Below are 18043 nucleotides of genomic sequence, written 5' to 3' on the forward strand. Positions count from 1 at the left end.
GCTTTCCTTTTTTAAAATAGGGCTCTAAAATTTGTCTGACAAATTTTCTGGTGATTCTTATGTTACCAAGTTCTTGAAGGACTACAACCCCTCTCATTGCTGATGGTCTTTATTGGAGTCAATATTTTCTTTAGTATGTGTGACAAAAAAAGATTTTGGGGAAGTTTTAGCGAATTCTTTTTCCATTTGAGAATAATGCCACTGTGTCTCAACTCTAAAGAAATTTATACTCAATAAAGCTGAATTGGGGGGGTAATTATATTGCATTGACAAATAAAAACATAAGTTCAAAGCTGGTTTAAGACTAATACTTTCATTGTTTGAAGCAATAATGGATATAAAGAGATTAATGTAGTTTAACATCTTTAACCTTTCTAAAGGCACTAGAGAATCAAAATATCTTCAACTTAAGTGAAAGAAGCAGATACAAGAGTGTGACGAAGTCCCTTAATGTAATGAATCATCTTACTTCGTTCATAAATGGTGGTATTCAAAAGATGCTGTACTCAAGAACATTTCTTTTGCTTTTCTTTCTTTTTTTCCCTGTTATTCCAACACGTTACCAGAATTATTGGTAAAGAGATATTTTTAAGATCTTAAATTTTAAGTGATTTTTAAAAACAAAATGGTGTTTTCAGTGATTTTGTGGATTGTCATTTTTATTACAGTACTAATGCTATGACATTAGTTTCCAGACTGTAGTTTCCTATGGTCCCATCCTATCTTTCAAGGGAAAGGCTGAGCTGATACCATTCGGCCCCAACTGTTCCTGTCCCCCGCTTTAATTCCTGAGCATTTCTCACTATAGTGTTTGGTATATAGAAATTCTCTCTGTTTTTTGTTTAAAATAAAGGGGAGAGGGTGTCTTGTCATTGCGCTAGAGCCCCGTCCTCTCCTCCCAGCTCGGTGGCTGACTGCAGGCCCCGCCCCTCGGGGTCCAAGGCCCCGCCCCCGTGGTCAGACACCCCGCGTCCGAAACAGCCGCCGCCCTAGGCGCCGGACTCCTCCGCGGTGCTCCCGTCCTGCCTCTCGCCCCGCCCTCCCGGCCAGCTGCGGGGTTGGCCGCGCAGGAGGCGCCTGCTCAGTGCGGGACGCGTCGCGCGAGGGGCGGTGACGCCCGCGGGCGCTCAGGCATGGCGGCGGCAGCGGCGGCGCTGGGCAGCTGCTCCGGCGCGGCGTCCCCGGCGGTGGCCGAGCTCTGCCAGAACACCCCGGAGACCTTCCTGGAGGCCTCCAAGCTGCTGCTCACCTACGCCGACAACATCCTCAGGTGCGCGCCGCGGGCGACCGAGGTCCGGCCTGGGGGACGCTTGGCCGGGTTCCGGAGCGCAGCGAGGCCCGGAGGAGGGACGGGGGCCCGCGGGCCTTCAGGTCCACCCCACCCGAGCAGAGGAAGTCCCTTGCAGTTGTGACTTGGCACTGCTGTCGGGGTGCGGGGCCAACTGCAGGTCCCTCGGGTGGGGCCGGTGGCGGGGAGGCGGGAGGGCGGGCTCCGGTCTCTGCCGCTCCCCTCCTGGTTAACTCTCTCCAATGTCAAGACGTTATCCGTAACACGTTTCCTTTCCAGTGCGTGGATTTTACCCGGCTGGGCGGCTTGTGTTTCCATATGCTTATCAGAAGTTAGTCACTGATACAGTGATGATGTCCTCCCATTTTGTGAAATCCCAGTACTAAAGCATGATACAACTGAATGGTGGATTTTCACATATTTTTGGCCTTTTTTTTTTCCCCTGCCCGTTGTTGTTGTTTATTGAAACTCTATAAAGTCACAAACGTTGATATTAATGGCTGGATTCTATTTTTCAAACATGACCCTGTAAATGAGTACAGTCACCTTGGAAAGGAATCATTGTTTCACTCTATGAGCAGTACTCTGCTAGAACTCTTTAAGGGCCTCGACAGATTGGGGAATTGGGAGGTAAAATTTGATTATTCGTTTTTGAGTCATTACCTATCTTAACTCTTCAGATCAAATGTGATGTCTTAAAGAAGGACATGGTGTGTGGGGAAGGCAGTGGAACAGGAGGTTAAAAGGGCTCCAGGTGCTTTAATGATTTCCCCTGTAGACCTGCATGATATCTAGGTTCTCTTAGCACCTTAATGCTAATAATTGATGGTATATTGACATGAAACCTAAAAGGAAATTCTCAAACTCAAAGCTGTAAATTTCATGTGACCCAATTTTTAGAGCAACTAGTTTTAAGTATAGTTTTTAAATCCTTGGCAAATTAGGGAACATTAATGATTTTTGAAGTAAATTGAAAACAGAACATATTGAGCCCTTGCTGTGTGTTAGATGCTATGAGAGATGTGGCATGTGGCTTGATCCCAGCTACATAATTGTGACCTATGTGAGGATCACTTTCTTCCTCTGTGACACCTCAGCTTACATTTTCTACCCTGAGAAAACTTACAGCTCTTCAGAGTACAGAGGTGCTGATGGACTATGAATGAACTCAGGCTGGGTTCTCCATGTCTGATCTGCTGGAAAGCCACTGAACTCTCTAATCACCACTGTTTGGTAAAGGGAGGTGGCCTTGTAAAGAAGACTCCTACTTGCAGTCCTGGGAACCAAAAATACCGAGATTGCGATGTTTTGAGGAAGGATATCTTTGCTTGCAAATGACTTTTGGCATCATAATAATCATCATGAACATTTACTAAACTTTTAAAAGAAACTTAGCCTGCTCTTAGTTCATGTTATAGTCTTTATTATGGCTTACATTTCTGAACTTGAAAGAATTTTTTTCCTAAAAAGAATTAGGTGTTTGGAACTCATACAATTGGAAATGGTATGAAAAACTACCCTTTTTAGTTTGGCTCAAGTAACTTTTTCAGGCTTGGGGGCAGCTACCCTTTTTTCCTTGTCCACATCCCTAACAACTTAACAAAAAAACTTCCTTTTTTGTCCCCAGCCATTACGGACATGCTCATTTAACTTGTTTGAGAGTCAAGAAATTGAGATTTTCTGTTTCTATTTTAAGATATCTGCCAGCAATAGAAGTGAGGTACAATGAAATGGGTATTGTCTTTACATCTTTTGCTCCTACGTCAGTCTGACATAGTATTTTATAGAATGACTGTTGAAATGAGAATTTCATCAGTAGATTTTTGTTTTGGAAACTAATTCTTGTTGCTTGTTATACACACTGAATCTCAAGTTAAAATGATATATTTGATTACATTTTAAATTTCTGCTTTGGATGACGTTTATCTTATCCCCATCTAAGATTTATAAATCTAATTCAATTACAGAATAAAATATAGGCTAAATTATATGCAAAGATGCCATTCACTTCTAGATTATCTGTCTTCTGAAGGCTACTTTCTTAAAAAGCTGTAGTGATTTCACTGATGTTCTACATGAGCTAACTTCATTTTTAGCTAACTTGCTGCATTCATTCCTTAAAATATATAAATTTGATTTTCCACTAATTCATTTTGCAAACTGTACAGTTATTGATTATGAACAGCACTGGGTGTGACTGAAAATAGTCAAACAGAAAGAGGTTTCTCTTGGAATAGCATAAATATATTGGGGAGAAAGACACAGGTATGAAAGCAGCTATGACATAAAAATCTAAAAATAATTCCGAGACAGTATTTAAAGACTTACATGTTTATGTAAGGAGATGACAGGGAGACCTGATGTTAGATACTTTTGAGAATAGAGGTTTGGTAGGGTGGGACCAATTGATGGAGTTGTAAAGAATATATATGATATGATAGTCCAAAGAAAGCAATGATAGTTTCTGGAGTCAGAGACATAATGAAAAGTTTCATGAGAAGTAATAATATAAGAAGATATAAGGCATTGATTCCAGTTGGGAAGCTATTAAATAATCTTAAGTACAAATGCAGATGGAATTGAGAAAGATATTATAGATAAGGATTGACAGTTCTCAATGACCAAATGCAAGGAGTGGAATTGGAGTGGAAAACAAAATCAAAACTATTTTCAGATTTCTAAACTAAGTTATATTGCCACCTGGAGAAATTGAAAGTGAGTAGTTATTTGAGGATTGGTGAAGTTGTAGGCAGCTTGTGTGGTGGAAAATATGTAAACTTCATCATCTGTAGGTTTAGATTGTAGTCTACTATTTTCTAAGAGTATGATCATATGTAATTTCTATTTTCTGGGTTTCATTTTCCTCTTTTGTAAAAGAAAAGTGCCTGTATGATGATATATGATGATCATTTAGTGATCTGGAAACCAAGGAGAACAAAATTTGTCTAATATTATAGCAACAGAGAATGGTAGAGTTAGAACCAGAGATTGTTCTAAGGCAGGCAGATGTTTTTGAAAAATTTAGGTGTCTCTCGGAATAACAGCTTTCCTTAAAGATAAAGTTTTAAAATGACTTACAAACTGGCTTTTGTGATTTGTAAAAAAAAATAAAAATAAAAAATAAAACAGATTATTGGATATACTCATGTACTATTTTTATTTATGTGAACCCTTTCTGAGATTAGGCATTCTAAAGAGAAATATGGCTAATAAATGATCAGATATATTTAGTTCTCAGCATTTATGAAATTCTGAAATAAGGATGAACATTTTTTTCTGAGATGCTATTATTGTCTACTGTTTTACAATCTTAGAAATACATTTGATTTTGACTTTTAAAGTGAAAATTATGACTTTCTCACCACTCTTATAAAAGCAAAGATTATTTTACCATAGTTAAATAATTTAGTAGGTAACTATGGGATTAAGACAACTAAGAAGACACCAAAGTATATTCAAAGTGATGGTGCCACCCTCCCCCCAGCAAAGATGCAAGGTAGTTGCTAGCAAGCAAGATAAATATTACTAGTGGTAGAAATAAAATAATGGACAACAGAGAGAATACTCACACACATCAAACAGTAAAACGGAGAAAACTAAGTTAATGGATGAAGATCAAGGAAAAATTAAGGTGAGCCTTAGAGGGGGCACCTTATACAGTGCAGGATGAAGAGTATAGTAATGAGCTCAAAGATGATGGATAGCATGCTGAGATGATGCTGAAAAGTGTACTTTTCTAAGGGCAAAAAATAGGATCTGATGTATTTGAGGTCTAGTGTTTCTAACTTCAAGTTCTCCAAGTCTTTGAGGACTTGAGAGACAAACTTTTTCTATCAGTCTGTGCTTAAGACCATGCTATCTGCTTAACACATTACTAGAAAAAGATGGGATGAGTAGAACTGTACATGACTGCCATTGTTGGATCCTGTTTGTAATATGAGCAAGACTAATATATATGTAAGTATCATCCTGGTGATACTGACCTTTTTTTTTTTTTTTTTTAAACCTTGTGGCATGTGTCCAGTATCATGAAAAGTTGTTTAAATTATCTATTATACTATTTTATAGTTTAACGTTTGATAAGAAATTCTGCTATGCACAGGGAAGCCCACCACAGTAATGGCCCCAAATGTCAGTAGGTCAAGATTGAATACAGAGTTGGGGGCAAAAGAGGAGGATACTTTTTTTTTTTCTTTCCTTTTTGGTACCAGGGATTGAACTCGGAGGCACTCTGCCACTGAGCCACATCCCCAGCCCTATTTGTATTTTATTTAGAGACAGGATCTCACTGTGTTGCTTAGCACCTCCCTTTTGCTGAGGCTGACTTTGAACTCCTGATCCTTCTGCCTCAGCCTCCTGAGCCACTGGGATTATAGGCGTGCATCACCATGCCCACCCATGAGTATACATTTTTCTTAGTGTTTCTCAACTACCTATGATCTTCAAATTACGTGTGGTGAATAACTTTTTTTAAAATTTCAAATTCTTTTGGACCTATAACTTTTATAAAACACAATGAAAATATCAAATTGTCATGAAAATTATTGAAAACAATTCTATATTTCTTACAGAAGGGTAGCAAAAAGTTTGTAGACAAGCACCAATCAGTGACATTTTAAATAACACTATTTAGAATTTTGTCTCTGAGTATTTCGTATTAAACTTAATTAATCTCTGAAACTAGCAGAAAAGTTTAAAATGATTGATTTAGTATTTATGACAGTTGGACAATAGGGAATTATTTGATGGAAGACATGCTTATTTTGTTAAAACTTGCACAACTGAAGTGTTTGTTTTTCGGTTTTGTTTTTATATCAGATTATCTAGAGAACATATGTAGTTAGGATGTAAATCATTTGCTAGCATTTGCTTACTCCTGTTCAATACTCTGGGCAGATGGCCTTAGCCTGCCTTCCTGTGGACCCCTGAGGTAGCCACAAAATCCATCTTAACATAGTGCTTATGGGATACAGTCCTATTTTAAGGCGGTAGATATTATCCTAAACTGGGTTCTAAGGGTCTTTTAAGTTTAATACTGTGATTATCTTGTATTTTCTTTCTGGTTTTTAAAGTCTTTTTAAAGAAAAGTTATTAAGAGATTATTAAAAATCTAATGTCAAACCTTTTCATGTACTGATTACTCATCCCATGTATACTATTCAAAATCTCACTTATGGTAAAATAATTTTTAAAATATTTTCCTTCCATAACCATACTTCCTGAAGCAGAATATATATGGAAAATGGTAATTAGTCTAGGGAAGAACGAAGATGAGGTGAGTATAAAGGTATATCCAAGTTCTTGTTTGTTGGAAATAAAGTTTTTGAGAAACTAATTCATTCTTATATAGATTTTTAGTTTCTTTTGAATAAAAGAAATATATATTAACATAATTAACACAAATATATATTAACCACCATCTATGTGTCAGGCATCATACTAAATGATGGGGAATCCTTCAGAACAAAACAGACAAAATCTTCCACCCTCTATCTAGAGTGAATGTGGATTTTTTTTCAGAGAACCTAAAAAGACTCAAAAAAAAAAAAGTATCTAATAGCACAGAATTAAAATATCTCATAAATTTTCTTTATGGTGGCATTAGTACTATTAGTTGTGAATTCAGAAAGTGAGGTTATACTAAATATATACCTAGGTAAGAATCATAAAATTTTGCTACTTTTCTGGACTGCTGCCTCTTTCATTAAAGTTGGAGTCTGATTTATCATGCAGAAGAATAGCCAATACAAAATGTGAAAAGGAATACAAAATCATTGTGAAAAGTATAAATTGTTGTGTAATCTAACTTTTGTTTTCTCTTCAGAAACCCCAATGATGAAAAATACAGATCTATTCGGATTGGAAACACAGCTTTTTCTACTAGACTCTTGCCTGTCAGAGGAGCTGTTGAATGTTTATTTGAAATGGGCTTTGAAGAGGTAAATATGTGTAAGGGTTTTCTCTCCTCCCTTCATGTACAAAGCAATCATTATAATGTTGATAAATATTTTTTTGCATAAGATAGTCTATTTTTATTAATTGATCATTTTGAAAATCTGTAGAACTAATTATTTCTTCACATATTAGGTTTTGAAAGTTACAGTAAATGTATATTAAAGTCAGAGTAAAATGACAACTCTCCACAGTGCATTTCTTTTAAATCTCAATACTTTAGGAAACATGAAACCCAGGGACTAAATGTGATTCACTTCTGACTTTTAGCAAAAAACATGATTTGTTAGTACACGTGAATACTAGTTGGATTTAACCACCTGTCTCCAATAAGAAATGGAGAGTCTGAAATAAACAGAAGATCCAAGTTCATTTGCCACGCAAAAGGATTTTCTTCTGTGACAGGAGAGGAGACTCAGTGTGCTTTATTGTCTTATTTTACAAGATGTGTGTGGTGTTTCTGAAATTTTACATAGTTTACTTTTATAATGTAATAAAAGTAGTTATAAAGATGATGAATTTTTGAGCTGGGTATGGTGGCACAAACCTGTAATCCCAGCAGCTCTGGAGGCTGAGCCAGCCTCAGCAAAAGCAAGGTGCTAAGCAACTCAGTGAGACCCTGTCTCTAAATCAAATACAAAATAGGGCTGGGGATGTGGCTTAGTGGATGAGCATCCCAGAATTCAATCCCCGGTACACACTCTCAAAAACAAAAAAGATTATGAATTTTCTTTTGATTATGTCCTTAAAAGTAGAACCAGATTATCTGTAGCAGTCTGACTGCTGAATTGTTAGAGCTGCTGTAGGATTCACTTTTCTTCCTGTCTGTACTTTTCTCCCAGATTTTATTCCAGGCTCTCATTAAACAGTAGTAAGCAAATATAATCTAATTGTATATGAGCTTGCATTCTAGTAGATTAGACAGCAGACATGGGAGCAAAGAGAAGTGCAAGAAGAAAGTTCAGGATAATGAAATGCAAACAACTAGAATGGCTGACAGCTACATAACAGTGCTCTTGAAGTCCTCTGATAAGATAAAGCCAGGATCTGAGTGATAAGAATCAGCTCAGGCAGAAAGGTTAATATAAGAAAAAGACTTTTTTGTAGGAGTAGCTGTGACACCATGTTGCTGTTGAGGTAGGCAGGCAGGCAGGAAGGGTTTGAAGACTATGGTAAACACTTGGACTTTATTCCAAGATAGGAGAACATTGGAAGGGTGTTAAGCAGGGAAGAATATTTTTAAAGATTATTCTAGGTGATTTAAAGGAATATTCTGGCTATTTGGTGCAAGAAGACCAGTTAGAAAGCTTGTTAGTTCACCTAAGGGATGGTAGTGGCTTGTATAAGTTCCTTGAGGGCAGAACTTTGGGTATTCTTTTGTTCCCTGTCTTGGACTAGTGCTAGTGACTTATAAACTTAGGCATTAAGTAAGTATTTGTTGAATTAAGTACTAATAGCAGTGGAGATGGGGAGAGATAGATGGATATAGGATTTCTTTTGTAATGGAGTTAACAGATCTTGTTGAGTTGGATGTGAGTTATAAGGGAGGGAAGGAAATGGGGACTTTTAGGTTTTGGTTTGTGAAATTAAGTGCATTGGAGTCCCACTAATTGAGATGGAGAATTCTTGGAGAGCATGTTTCAGAAGAGGAATCACTATTTACATTTTGGACAATTATAACTACTTAGCTATTAAATACTCTTTATGTAAGGATATTAGGCAGATAAGTATATGAACATTTAAAACATTTTTAAAAGTCAGTAAAGTGGGCTGTATTTTTTACCTTTTCTGAAAATATGGTACTCTTGATTAAACTTTTGGCCATATCTATATATTCTTTGAGGACTAATTATGAAGAGATGGGAAAAAAGGAGCAAGGCAAGAGCTTGCATCTATATCTTAGGTGTTGACTGAGACCTAGATCCAGATGCCTGTCCTGCTGTTTTTCATATTTCAACTCAAAATTCCACCAAATTTCTTTTTGGTAGTAGAGTTCAATTTTGGTTCCATTGGTTCCTTCCATAACCCATTTGCCTGCCTTTTTGAGTGCTGATAAATTAAAAGTATGGAATCAGATGTCTCTGTAACTGGAAGCCACATATTTGGTCTCTCTTCCCAGGCTTCATCATAAGATGCGAAGTGTTTTCTTTTTTTAAACAATTTTATTAATTTTATTTTTTTATTTGATACATGATAATTGTACATTTTAATAAGGTACCATGTCATATCTTGATTGATATGTAAATTAGGTAGTGATTAAATCAGGGTAATAAGCATATCCATTATCTTAACCTCTTATTTCTATATAGTGAGTACATGAACTATTTTAGATATTACATGAATTGTTATCAACTATGTTCACCATGCTGTGCCATAGAACATTAGAACTTATTCTTCCTAATGGTAACATTGTACCATTGGCCTTCTTCTTCCTAAATCTCTTCGCCCTGGTTTCTAATGTTTGGAACATTGTGTTTGAAATTTTGCCTGTCATTTTGTATGTGATTATCACAGTTGTAGATGTGTTCTTTACCTCTTGCACTGTTTGTGCAAGCTTGTGGGTTTTGGCCTCTTTTTACTAGGGTCAATTATAGCAAAACAACTAAGATCATACAGTTTGAGCCAAGCATGGACAACTTATTGAGACTGTGTTTCAAAATAAAAAGGTTCAGGGGTGTAGTTTAGTGAGAGCATGTCTGGTTCAATCCCCATTACTACAAAAAAAAGATGATGCAGTTTGAATCCTTGCTCTGCTAATTATTCTGTAGCATCAGGTAGGTCATTTAACTTCTCTGAGCCTTAATATTTTCATATAAAATATGGGGATAAATATAACAGAGTGGTTTCAGTGTGATTGTGAAAATTGTGTAAAATGCTTGCATAGTACCTATATAGTAACAAATTGTAGTGTTTTTTGTTTTTTTTGTTTTTTGTTTTGTGTTGTTTTAAGCTATTGTGGATAACACATGGACCTTGCTGTCATCTTCTAGCTTTTTTAAAAGGATTCATCTGAAATTGATTTTCATATTATCATTGAATAATATCTTGGTCAATTGATTTCTGTAGGCCTGCCATCACCAGGGAAATAAAGTCATTCTCAAATGTGGAATTTATTTTAAATGTTCACGATCTTCAAGTCTTTCTATACTACATAATGCAAGAACCTTGTATGTCATTTGCAGTTGGCATAATTTCTTTTTATCACTGTTGCTTCTTAACATTTTGAAACTTGATTTTCAAAGTAAAACTTCATTTTACTGGTTTTCTTATTGTATAATTTTCCAACTATTTTACATTGTGTGTTTGATTATGATATTTATTTTATCTTAAAGCCTTCTGATTCTACTGTGGATGATTATTAAATGAATAAAAATATATTTTTATTTTGTTTAGACCACTGGGAAGAGGTATATATTCCCCAAAGATAAACTTAAAAAGTTTAGAGTAAAAAAGGTTATTTTAAGTTTATCTTTGGGGAATATATAATAATATATATTATATATAATAATATATATATTAACAACTTGAACATGACGCCAGCAGATTGGGCTAATGTGTGTAAAGCTGTGCTAAATGGAGGACAATACCTGTTATGGAAGGTTGCCAATGAGGAATTTTGTAAGGAGACGGCTAGCAAAATGCTGCAGTCTGGCTGGGCACAATTCAGGAGCCACTTGTCAAAAGAAACAAACTTTATTTTTAGAACCACACACGCCAAACAAAACAGCTCCTCAGGAAAACCTTCAGAGCCCAACTGCCACCACCGGCTTACCACAAGCTTCTCCCCCAAACCCATAAGCCTCTCCACCTCCCACAATCCTCTTGCTCTTGAGGTCGATTGGCTGGGTCACCTGGGCGGAGCCAAAAAAGTCCCCCAATGAGCATCACCGCAGAGGAGCCAATCAGCTAGATGTTGCTGGGGCCGCTGTGAGCCAATCATCAGCTGGCAGTCTGAAAGTTTGCTGGGGCCCCTTCAGCGGTGACTCTCAACAGACCACCTTTCTATTACTGTTAATAATCCATAGATATGGGCTATAAGCTCAATAGTACAGCACTTGTCTAACATATGCAAAGCTCTGCATTTGTTTGCAAGCATTGCAAAAAAAATCCATAGTTTTGAAATGACTCTCAGCAAATACTTGAAAGCTATTCTTTAAAGATTTATTTAGAAGAGTCAGAGGCTCTTATATAACTTTCTTTCTAAATATATTTTAAGTTTTAATTGACACATAGCAATTATACATATTTATGTGGAACCGTGTCATATTTTCATATATGTTTACAGGGTGTAATGATCACATCAGGGTAATTGACATATCCATCACTTAGATAAATATGTATTATTTCTTTGTGCTGGGAACATTCAAAATCTTCTGTTACGGGCTGGAACTATGGCTCAGTGGTAGAGGGTTCACCTAGCATGTGTAAGGCATTGGGTTCCATCCTCAGCACCACATAAGAATATATTATAAAAAATATATTTTAAAAAATCCTCTGTTAGCTAGTTTGTCAGAGTATTCAATTAATTGTCATCAACCATAGTTAACCTACTGTGTTTATAAATTCTTATTGATCCTTTAGTATGACTATTGGAATTTCATAGGGAATTTCATAGATAATAATAGTATCATACTCTATTGCAGAAAAAATAGGAATATGTATTTTGAAACCCTTATTCCAAAAGATAATATATTTTTCTAAAAGTCTTTTGAGCTCTATTAAACAAGTGTTATTTTCTAATAAGACAAATTTTCTTAATTTTCTAGTTTGGGTTTAGGCATTATCTAGCTTTGTAGTAAAAAAAGAGTTATTATGGTAAAAATAAAACCCACAATTGTTAAAATATGATGCATTCATTGATGTATTAGGCAAAAGGGAATGTTGGAGGAGAACTGCTCAGCTCCTGGTAGTCAGGAAGCAGAGAAAGAAGGGGGAATGAACTTTAGGGAAGATGGATCCTTCCAGGGCTTCCCCATAGTGACCTACCTCCTCTAGCCCATGCCCTACCCACCTACCTGCAGTAATTACCCAGTTAGTCCATTTAAACTAGGATGGATCTATTAGGTTATAGCTCTCATAATCTAAACATTTCACCTCTGGATATTCCTGCATTAACACAAGAGCTTTAGGGGACACCTCATATCCAAACCATTACAGTTGTCTTTGTTGTATATATTAGTATAAAACAAAGATTAAAAATTTTCCCAATTTTATCCATTCCAGGGAGAAACACATCTTATATTTCCTAAAAAAGCTTCAGTGGAACAACTGCAAAAAATTCGTGACCTGATTGCCATAGAGAGAAGTAGTAGATTGGATGGATCAATTAAGAGCCACAAAGTAGAATCATCTAAGCAACCTTCAACTACTACCCCGCTTCCTACAACACAGTCTTCAAATGCTAATGGGTTAACCCAACATGTAGGAAACCATCAAGGGCTGTCATCAAATCTACCCTCTGCTCCAAAGGTAATGTTAGCATTAAACTTTTCTTAACCATTCTGTCAAAGTATTGAAACAGCAAAAGCTTTAGACTATGTTATGATTTATTCCTGAATTTGTGGCGCAGATATTCTTGGTTCTTAGAACATATCCAGATTACTTCAGTGTTTTAAAATTTTCAAATGACTATCTTTTATTTATATTTTGAAACTTACGGCTTATTGATTCTGGGGTTTCTTTATCATTTATAAATGTACCTGTTGCCTTGCTGTATGACTAAATCAGTTATACAAATTAGCATATATTTTTAACTTAAAATAAATGGACTTGCTGAATAGCAGTTATCACCATTAAATTACATTTCCTCTAATTCTCTGATGTTTTTATTTGGTGGTACTAGAGAGTGGCTCGCACATGCTAGGCACACAATCTACCGCCAAGTCAGATACCCAGCCCTATTTTATTTTATTTTAACGCACATTGCCTCTAAGTTTCCCACACTGACTTCAAACTTGAGATCTTTTGCTTCACCCTCCCCAGTTGCTGCAGTTATAGGTATATGCCATCATACTCAGCTTAGCACATTCACATTTCTAATCTAAATTTTACCTGCTGTTATTTGCCATGAGAATTATTAATTCTAATAGGCCAACCACTGTCAACATCTTAACTGAAAAATTAGCTTCTTTTGGGCTTTAGGTAAATAAAAATGCATTCATATATTAATAGTGGATGCTGGAAAATTAGTGAAGTTTACTTATTAGCATACATAGATATATACTTCAGAGAACTGAAATAGATTTTTGGTATTTTACAGACATTCTATATAAGCCTAAATGATCCCATTTATTAGGAAATAAGTATCCTTTTTATAAAAATTTCTTCTGATAGAGATCATTAAGTATTCTCCCCCCCCCCCCAAAAAAAAACAAAAAAACTTGACCACATTTTATTTTACAAAATATCTTTGCTGGACTAAGTAGTATTTTGTTAGTATTCTGGCTCAGGAAAGAATTTTCTGAATCTTCTTTAATATTCCTTTTTTTTTTTTTTTTTTTTGCTTCTTACCCTTGCAATTAACCTGATGTACCATGTAAAAGCATAATCTCATTCTATGGCTAAAACTAATTCTACAGTTTAGAAGAAAATAAACTATTTCTCAAAGTTGTATGCTATTAATAATCAAGTATTTCTCAAAGATATATATGCTATTAATAATCAAGTATTTATCAACTCTTACTTCTCTAGTCCTGGAAACAAAATATTTTTTTGTGTATTTCTTAAAGAAGTTGGAAAAAACTGGATGAATCTTATTTTTTATAGATAGCTCTTGGCTATCCATAGACCACTGGAATATACCTTTGTTTTCAATGTATCTATAAAGTTTATTTAGAGAAATAATAGGTCACCATCAAGTTGGATCAAGGAATGCAATATACTTTTTATACTCTGTAATTTTTTTTGTATTAAGCAAGTAAACAATGAGCAAGTCACTATATGCAGGAGTATGGCACATAAAAACAATTATAATTATATAGTCTTTAAGGATCTTAAGAGCTTGTTGGAAAAACTAATTGAACAGTATAAGAAATGTAAATAATTCATGATACGTATAAGAATTAAAGGTACAAGGTTACATTTTTTTTCCTTTAAGAGCTTTATAGTTATACATAGTAGTTGGCTTCATCTCAACAAACTCATACATGCATGGAAATTGATTTTAGTTTATTGATTACTCCATTTTCCCATCCCTTTTCCCTTCTTCCCTCTCTCCTCTTCCATCTTTTTCCACTACCCTGTTTGACTTCCTTTCACTTGTCTATTAATTTATATTTGATTTTTTTTATATTAACCTATCCTTCCCTCCCCCATTAGCTTCCACATGTGAGAGAAAACATTCTACCTTTGAGTTTCTGAGTTTGGCTTATTTCACTTAGAATGATAGGCTCCATTTCCATTCATTTAGCAGCAAATGCCATGATTTCATTCTTTTTTATGCTAGAACTCCATTATATATATGCATCACAGTTTCTTAATTCATTCATCTATTGATAGGCATCTGTATTGGTTCCATGGTTTAGCTATTATGAATTGTGTTGCTATCCACATGAAGGTGACTGTATTATTGTAGTATGCTCATTTTAGATCTTTGGGGAAAATACCAAGGAGTGGGATAGGATAGCTGAATCATATGGTGGTTTCATCCCTAGTTTTTTTTGGAATCTCCATAGTGCTTTCCAGAATGGTTATACTAGTCTGAAGTCCCCCCAACAATGTACAAATATACATTTTCCCCTACAACCTCACCAGCATTTATTGTTGTTCAGTATACATATTCTTTAAAAATATTTTGTTATTTAAACTTTTAATCACCATTAGTTACTGCCATATAGAACTTAATAGTTATTTTCTCCTGCTTTGCCCATCTTAAGTGAGGACACTAAATAAGGTTAGGATGGAACAAAGTAAGAGAGAGATTTAAATATTTTACTTGTATATAAACTAGATAAATCCTGATGAACTTGTGTATTATATTTCTTTGGTTACAACTGTATCAAGCAAAATTTTGAAAATATGTCAAGATGATAGTCATTGTTGAAATAGCTCTAGTGCTTTTCCTTTAAGATTCAAAACAGCAAAACCAATTTTTAAAAGACACAGAATTCCAGAATTTTAGATGCATTATTTCCAGTTTTATGATTTTGTCTAGATTAAAAACATTGTGAATTATGATTTGCTTAAAATATGATTTATTCAGTAGTTTTATACACCTAGTCCAAATGTATGCTATTATTTGGCATATGACTACTATTAGAATGTATATTAAATTAAGAATTTTTCATGAACTCTTAGTTACTGTTACCTGTGGTGTGTATTGATATGTATTTATTTTTTATTTTTATTAATATTTATTTTTTAGTTGTAGTTGGACACAATACCTTTATTTTATTTGTTTATTTTTTATTTGGTGCTAAAGATCAAACCCAGGGTCTCGTACATGCCAGGCGAGCACTCTACCGCTGAGCCCACAACCCCAGCCCGTGAAACTACCACTCTTAAAGTAATACCTATATGCCCTTCATTAGGGGATTTCTTAAATTGTAGTATGTCCTTATATTGGCATATTTGGTGTCTGTTAAAAATGATGTTGGCTCTTTGAGAAGAAGAGCATTATTAAATGGGAAAAATGTAAACAGAATTCTAAAATTAAGCAACATAAATTGTGTGTATGTGTGTAACACATGAATTTCTCTTAATGTTTCTCCCTCTAGAGATAACATGCGTTCTCCCTTGAATATGAATCTACTTTTCCAAATAAACCACTACCTATGACCTTTAGAAAGTGATAAAAATAAAAAATATATATATATATATGCAAAATATTAAGAAAGAGCACTACGTGGACATAACCATAATTTTCATAATTCTCAACCATAATTTCCTCTGAGTAGTGAAGTTATGAGTTATTTCATATTATTGGTGCCATTCCTGAATTTTTTACAACATTTCTTACTTTTATAAATAGGAAAAAAGTTTTTTTGGTAAGAAATAAATTTATTGAATTCCAAGTTTAATTAAACGGTCATTTAAAATGTATTATTAGAACCTTTGTGTTTTAAAACAGACTTTAAATTTAAAAGCCACAAAAATAAAGGATACATAAAGGTTGAAAGAGCATTAGTGGGCCCATGGAGCCTTGATCCTTTACCAAAGAAGTGAATTTGCTAATCTATCTTCCACTGATGATATCACATGATTTGAAAGAATCACATGCATTGAACTTTTTTTCTTGAAAAGGCTTAAATATATCTCACACCAGAAACCAAAATAATTGGAAGTATGATTAGGGAAGAAAACATCTCTAAAACAGATTTCACGTTTTAAACTGTCATTTATACTCCAAATAACTTTTATTCTGTCAGGCAATTAACTGCTGCCTTATGTAGCATTAGTACATGGTTACCCAGCTGCTGTAATCGCCAGGCAATCAGCAACCTTCTATTTTTATGGCTTAGTTGTTTTCAGAGTTGTGCCAATGAATATGTAAAGAAATAAGGCAAGAAAATAAATGATTGTTCAAGATCATTTGAATGCCATTAAAACCACAATGAATGAGGTAATTTCCAGATTGAAAAGGATTAAATTGAAAATAAAAATACTCTGGATGAGTTCTTACCCTTTCAGTAAATGAAAATCTGCATTTAAGAAAAAGATGCCACTTTAAATGTCTCATTTTTATAAGAATTCTTCTGAATAAAAATGGAGACTTTTTTCTGGAGCTTATTCTAAAGGAGCATATTCTTCTCCATTGTGAATTCCCTGTATTTCTTATCACCAAGTTTGTAACAGATTTCTTCTGTCTGCAGTTGCATTCATCCCTTCCGTTTTTAGGGGTTTTGTGATGATTTTGGGGGGTTTGGGGTATTTGTTAGCCATGCTGGGGAGTGAACCCAGAGCATGTGTTCTACCACTGAGTTATATCTCCAGTCCATTCTGTAGTTTTTATTTTGAGACAAGGTCTTGCTAAAGTGCCCAGGCTGGCCTTGAACTTGAGGTCCTCTTGCTTCAACCACCTGAGTTGCTGAGATTACAGACATGTGCCATCTCATCCAGCTCATCCCATAGTTCTTTATAATCTGTTTAAGCCAGAGTTTAGGCTTAAATAGATCATAAAGAACTTAAAACTACATCATATAGTCTATAAATTCATTTAACCAGGCACCTTTGAAGTTCTTTGTAACTGCAAAAGGAGGAAGGAGCATGCCATAAAGCATGTTACTTTTAACTCCCTCTACTTTGTAGCATTTTTCTCTCTTCCTCAGAATGGCTTCTCCAATCTATGAGGGAGTGACTATTAGTCCAAATATTAAATATTATTATAACTTAATTGCTTTACTTCTGGGGCAAAAAATATAAAAAGCTCAAATATTTTTTTCCCACATCCCAGTGAACTATTTTGTATTTGTTACCAGAACCAGGTTAGGAGGCTTATCCAATGGAAAACCCAAAGTCCTGGGGACAAGTGTTGAGAAGAAAGAAAGGCTTTATTCAGTAACTAAAGAATGGTGAAGTGGGAGCCCTTGCCCTTCTCAACTCTAGGGAGTTAAGGGATTATAATATAGGATAGGATTAATGAGGGAGACAGGGGCCATAAAGGAGAGAAATATTCATGTCTTTTCTGGGAATAGGTGCCCCCCTTTTTTTCTTCACTCCCTTTATGAAGGTTTGATGTTTCTATTCACTCTGACTGATAGATGTCTTTATCTTTAATGGGGTTGGGGAAGGGTTGGTGGTGGAGGGGATAGATCTAGAGTGATGAAGCAAGTCTAGGTCAAGTTAACCCTCTAGTGTGATATTATA

General features: G+C 35.2%; 1 protein-coding gene across 2 annotated transcripts in view; it reads left to right on the plus strand.

The window, feature by feature from the left end:
* Positions 1-943: 943 nt before the first annotated feature.
* Ngly1 (N-glycanase 1) overlaps positions 944-18043 on the plus strand; it is a 51003-nt gene continuing 33903 nt past the window's right edge. For both annotated transcript variants that reach the window (XM_005317274.5, XM_005317275.5), the window contains exons 1-3: positions 944-1270; positions 7113-7227; positions 12464-12709. In XM_005317274.5, the coding sequence (XP_005317331.2) occupies positions 1134-1270; positions 7113-7227; positions 12464-12709 (498 nt within the window). In that variant the 5' untranslated portion in view covers positions 944-1133. The remainder of the gene's footprint in view (positions 1271-7112; positions 7228-12463; positions 12710-18043) is intronic.

This window comes from Ictidomys tridecemlineatus, chromosome 2, assembly GCF_052094955.1.
Source record: "Ictidomys tridecemlineatus isolate mIctTri1 chromosome 2, mIctTri1.hap1, whole genome shotgun sequence".
Lineage (NCBI taxonomy): Eukaryota > Metazoa > Chordata > Mammalia > Rodentia > Sciuridae > Ictidomys > Ictidomys tridecemlineatus.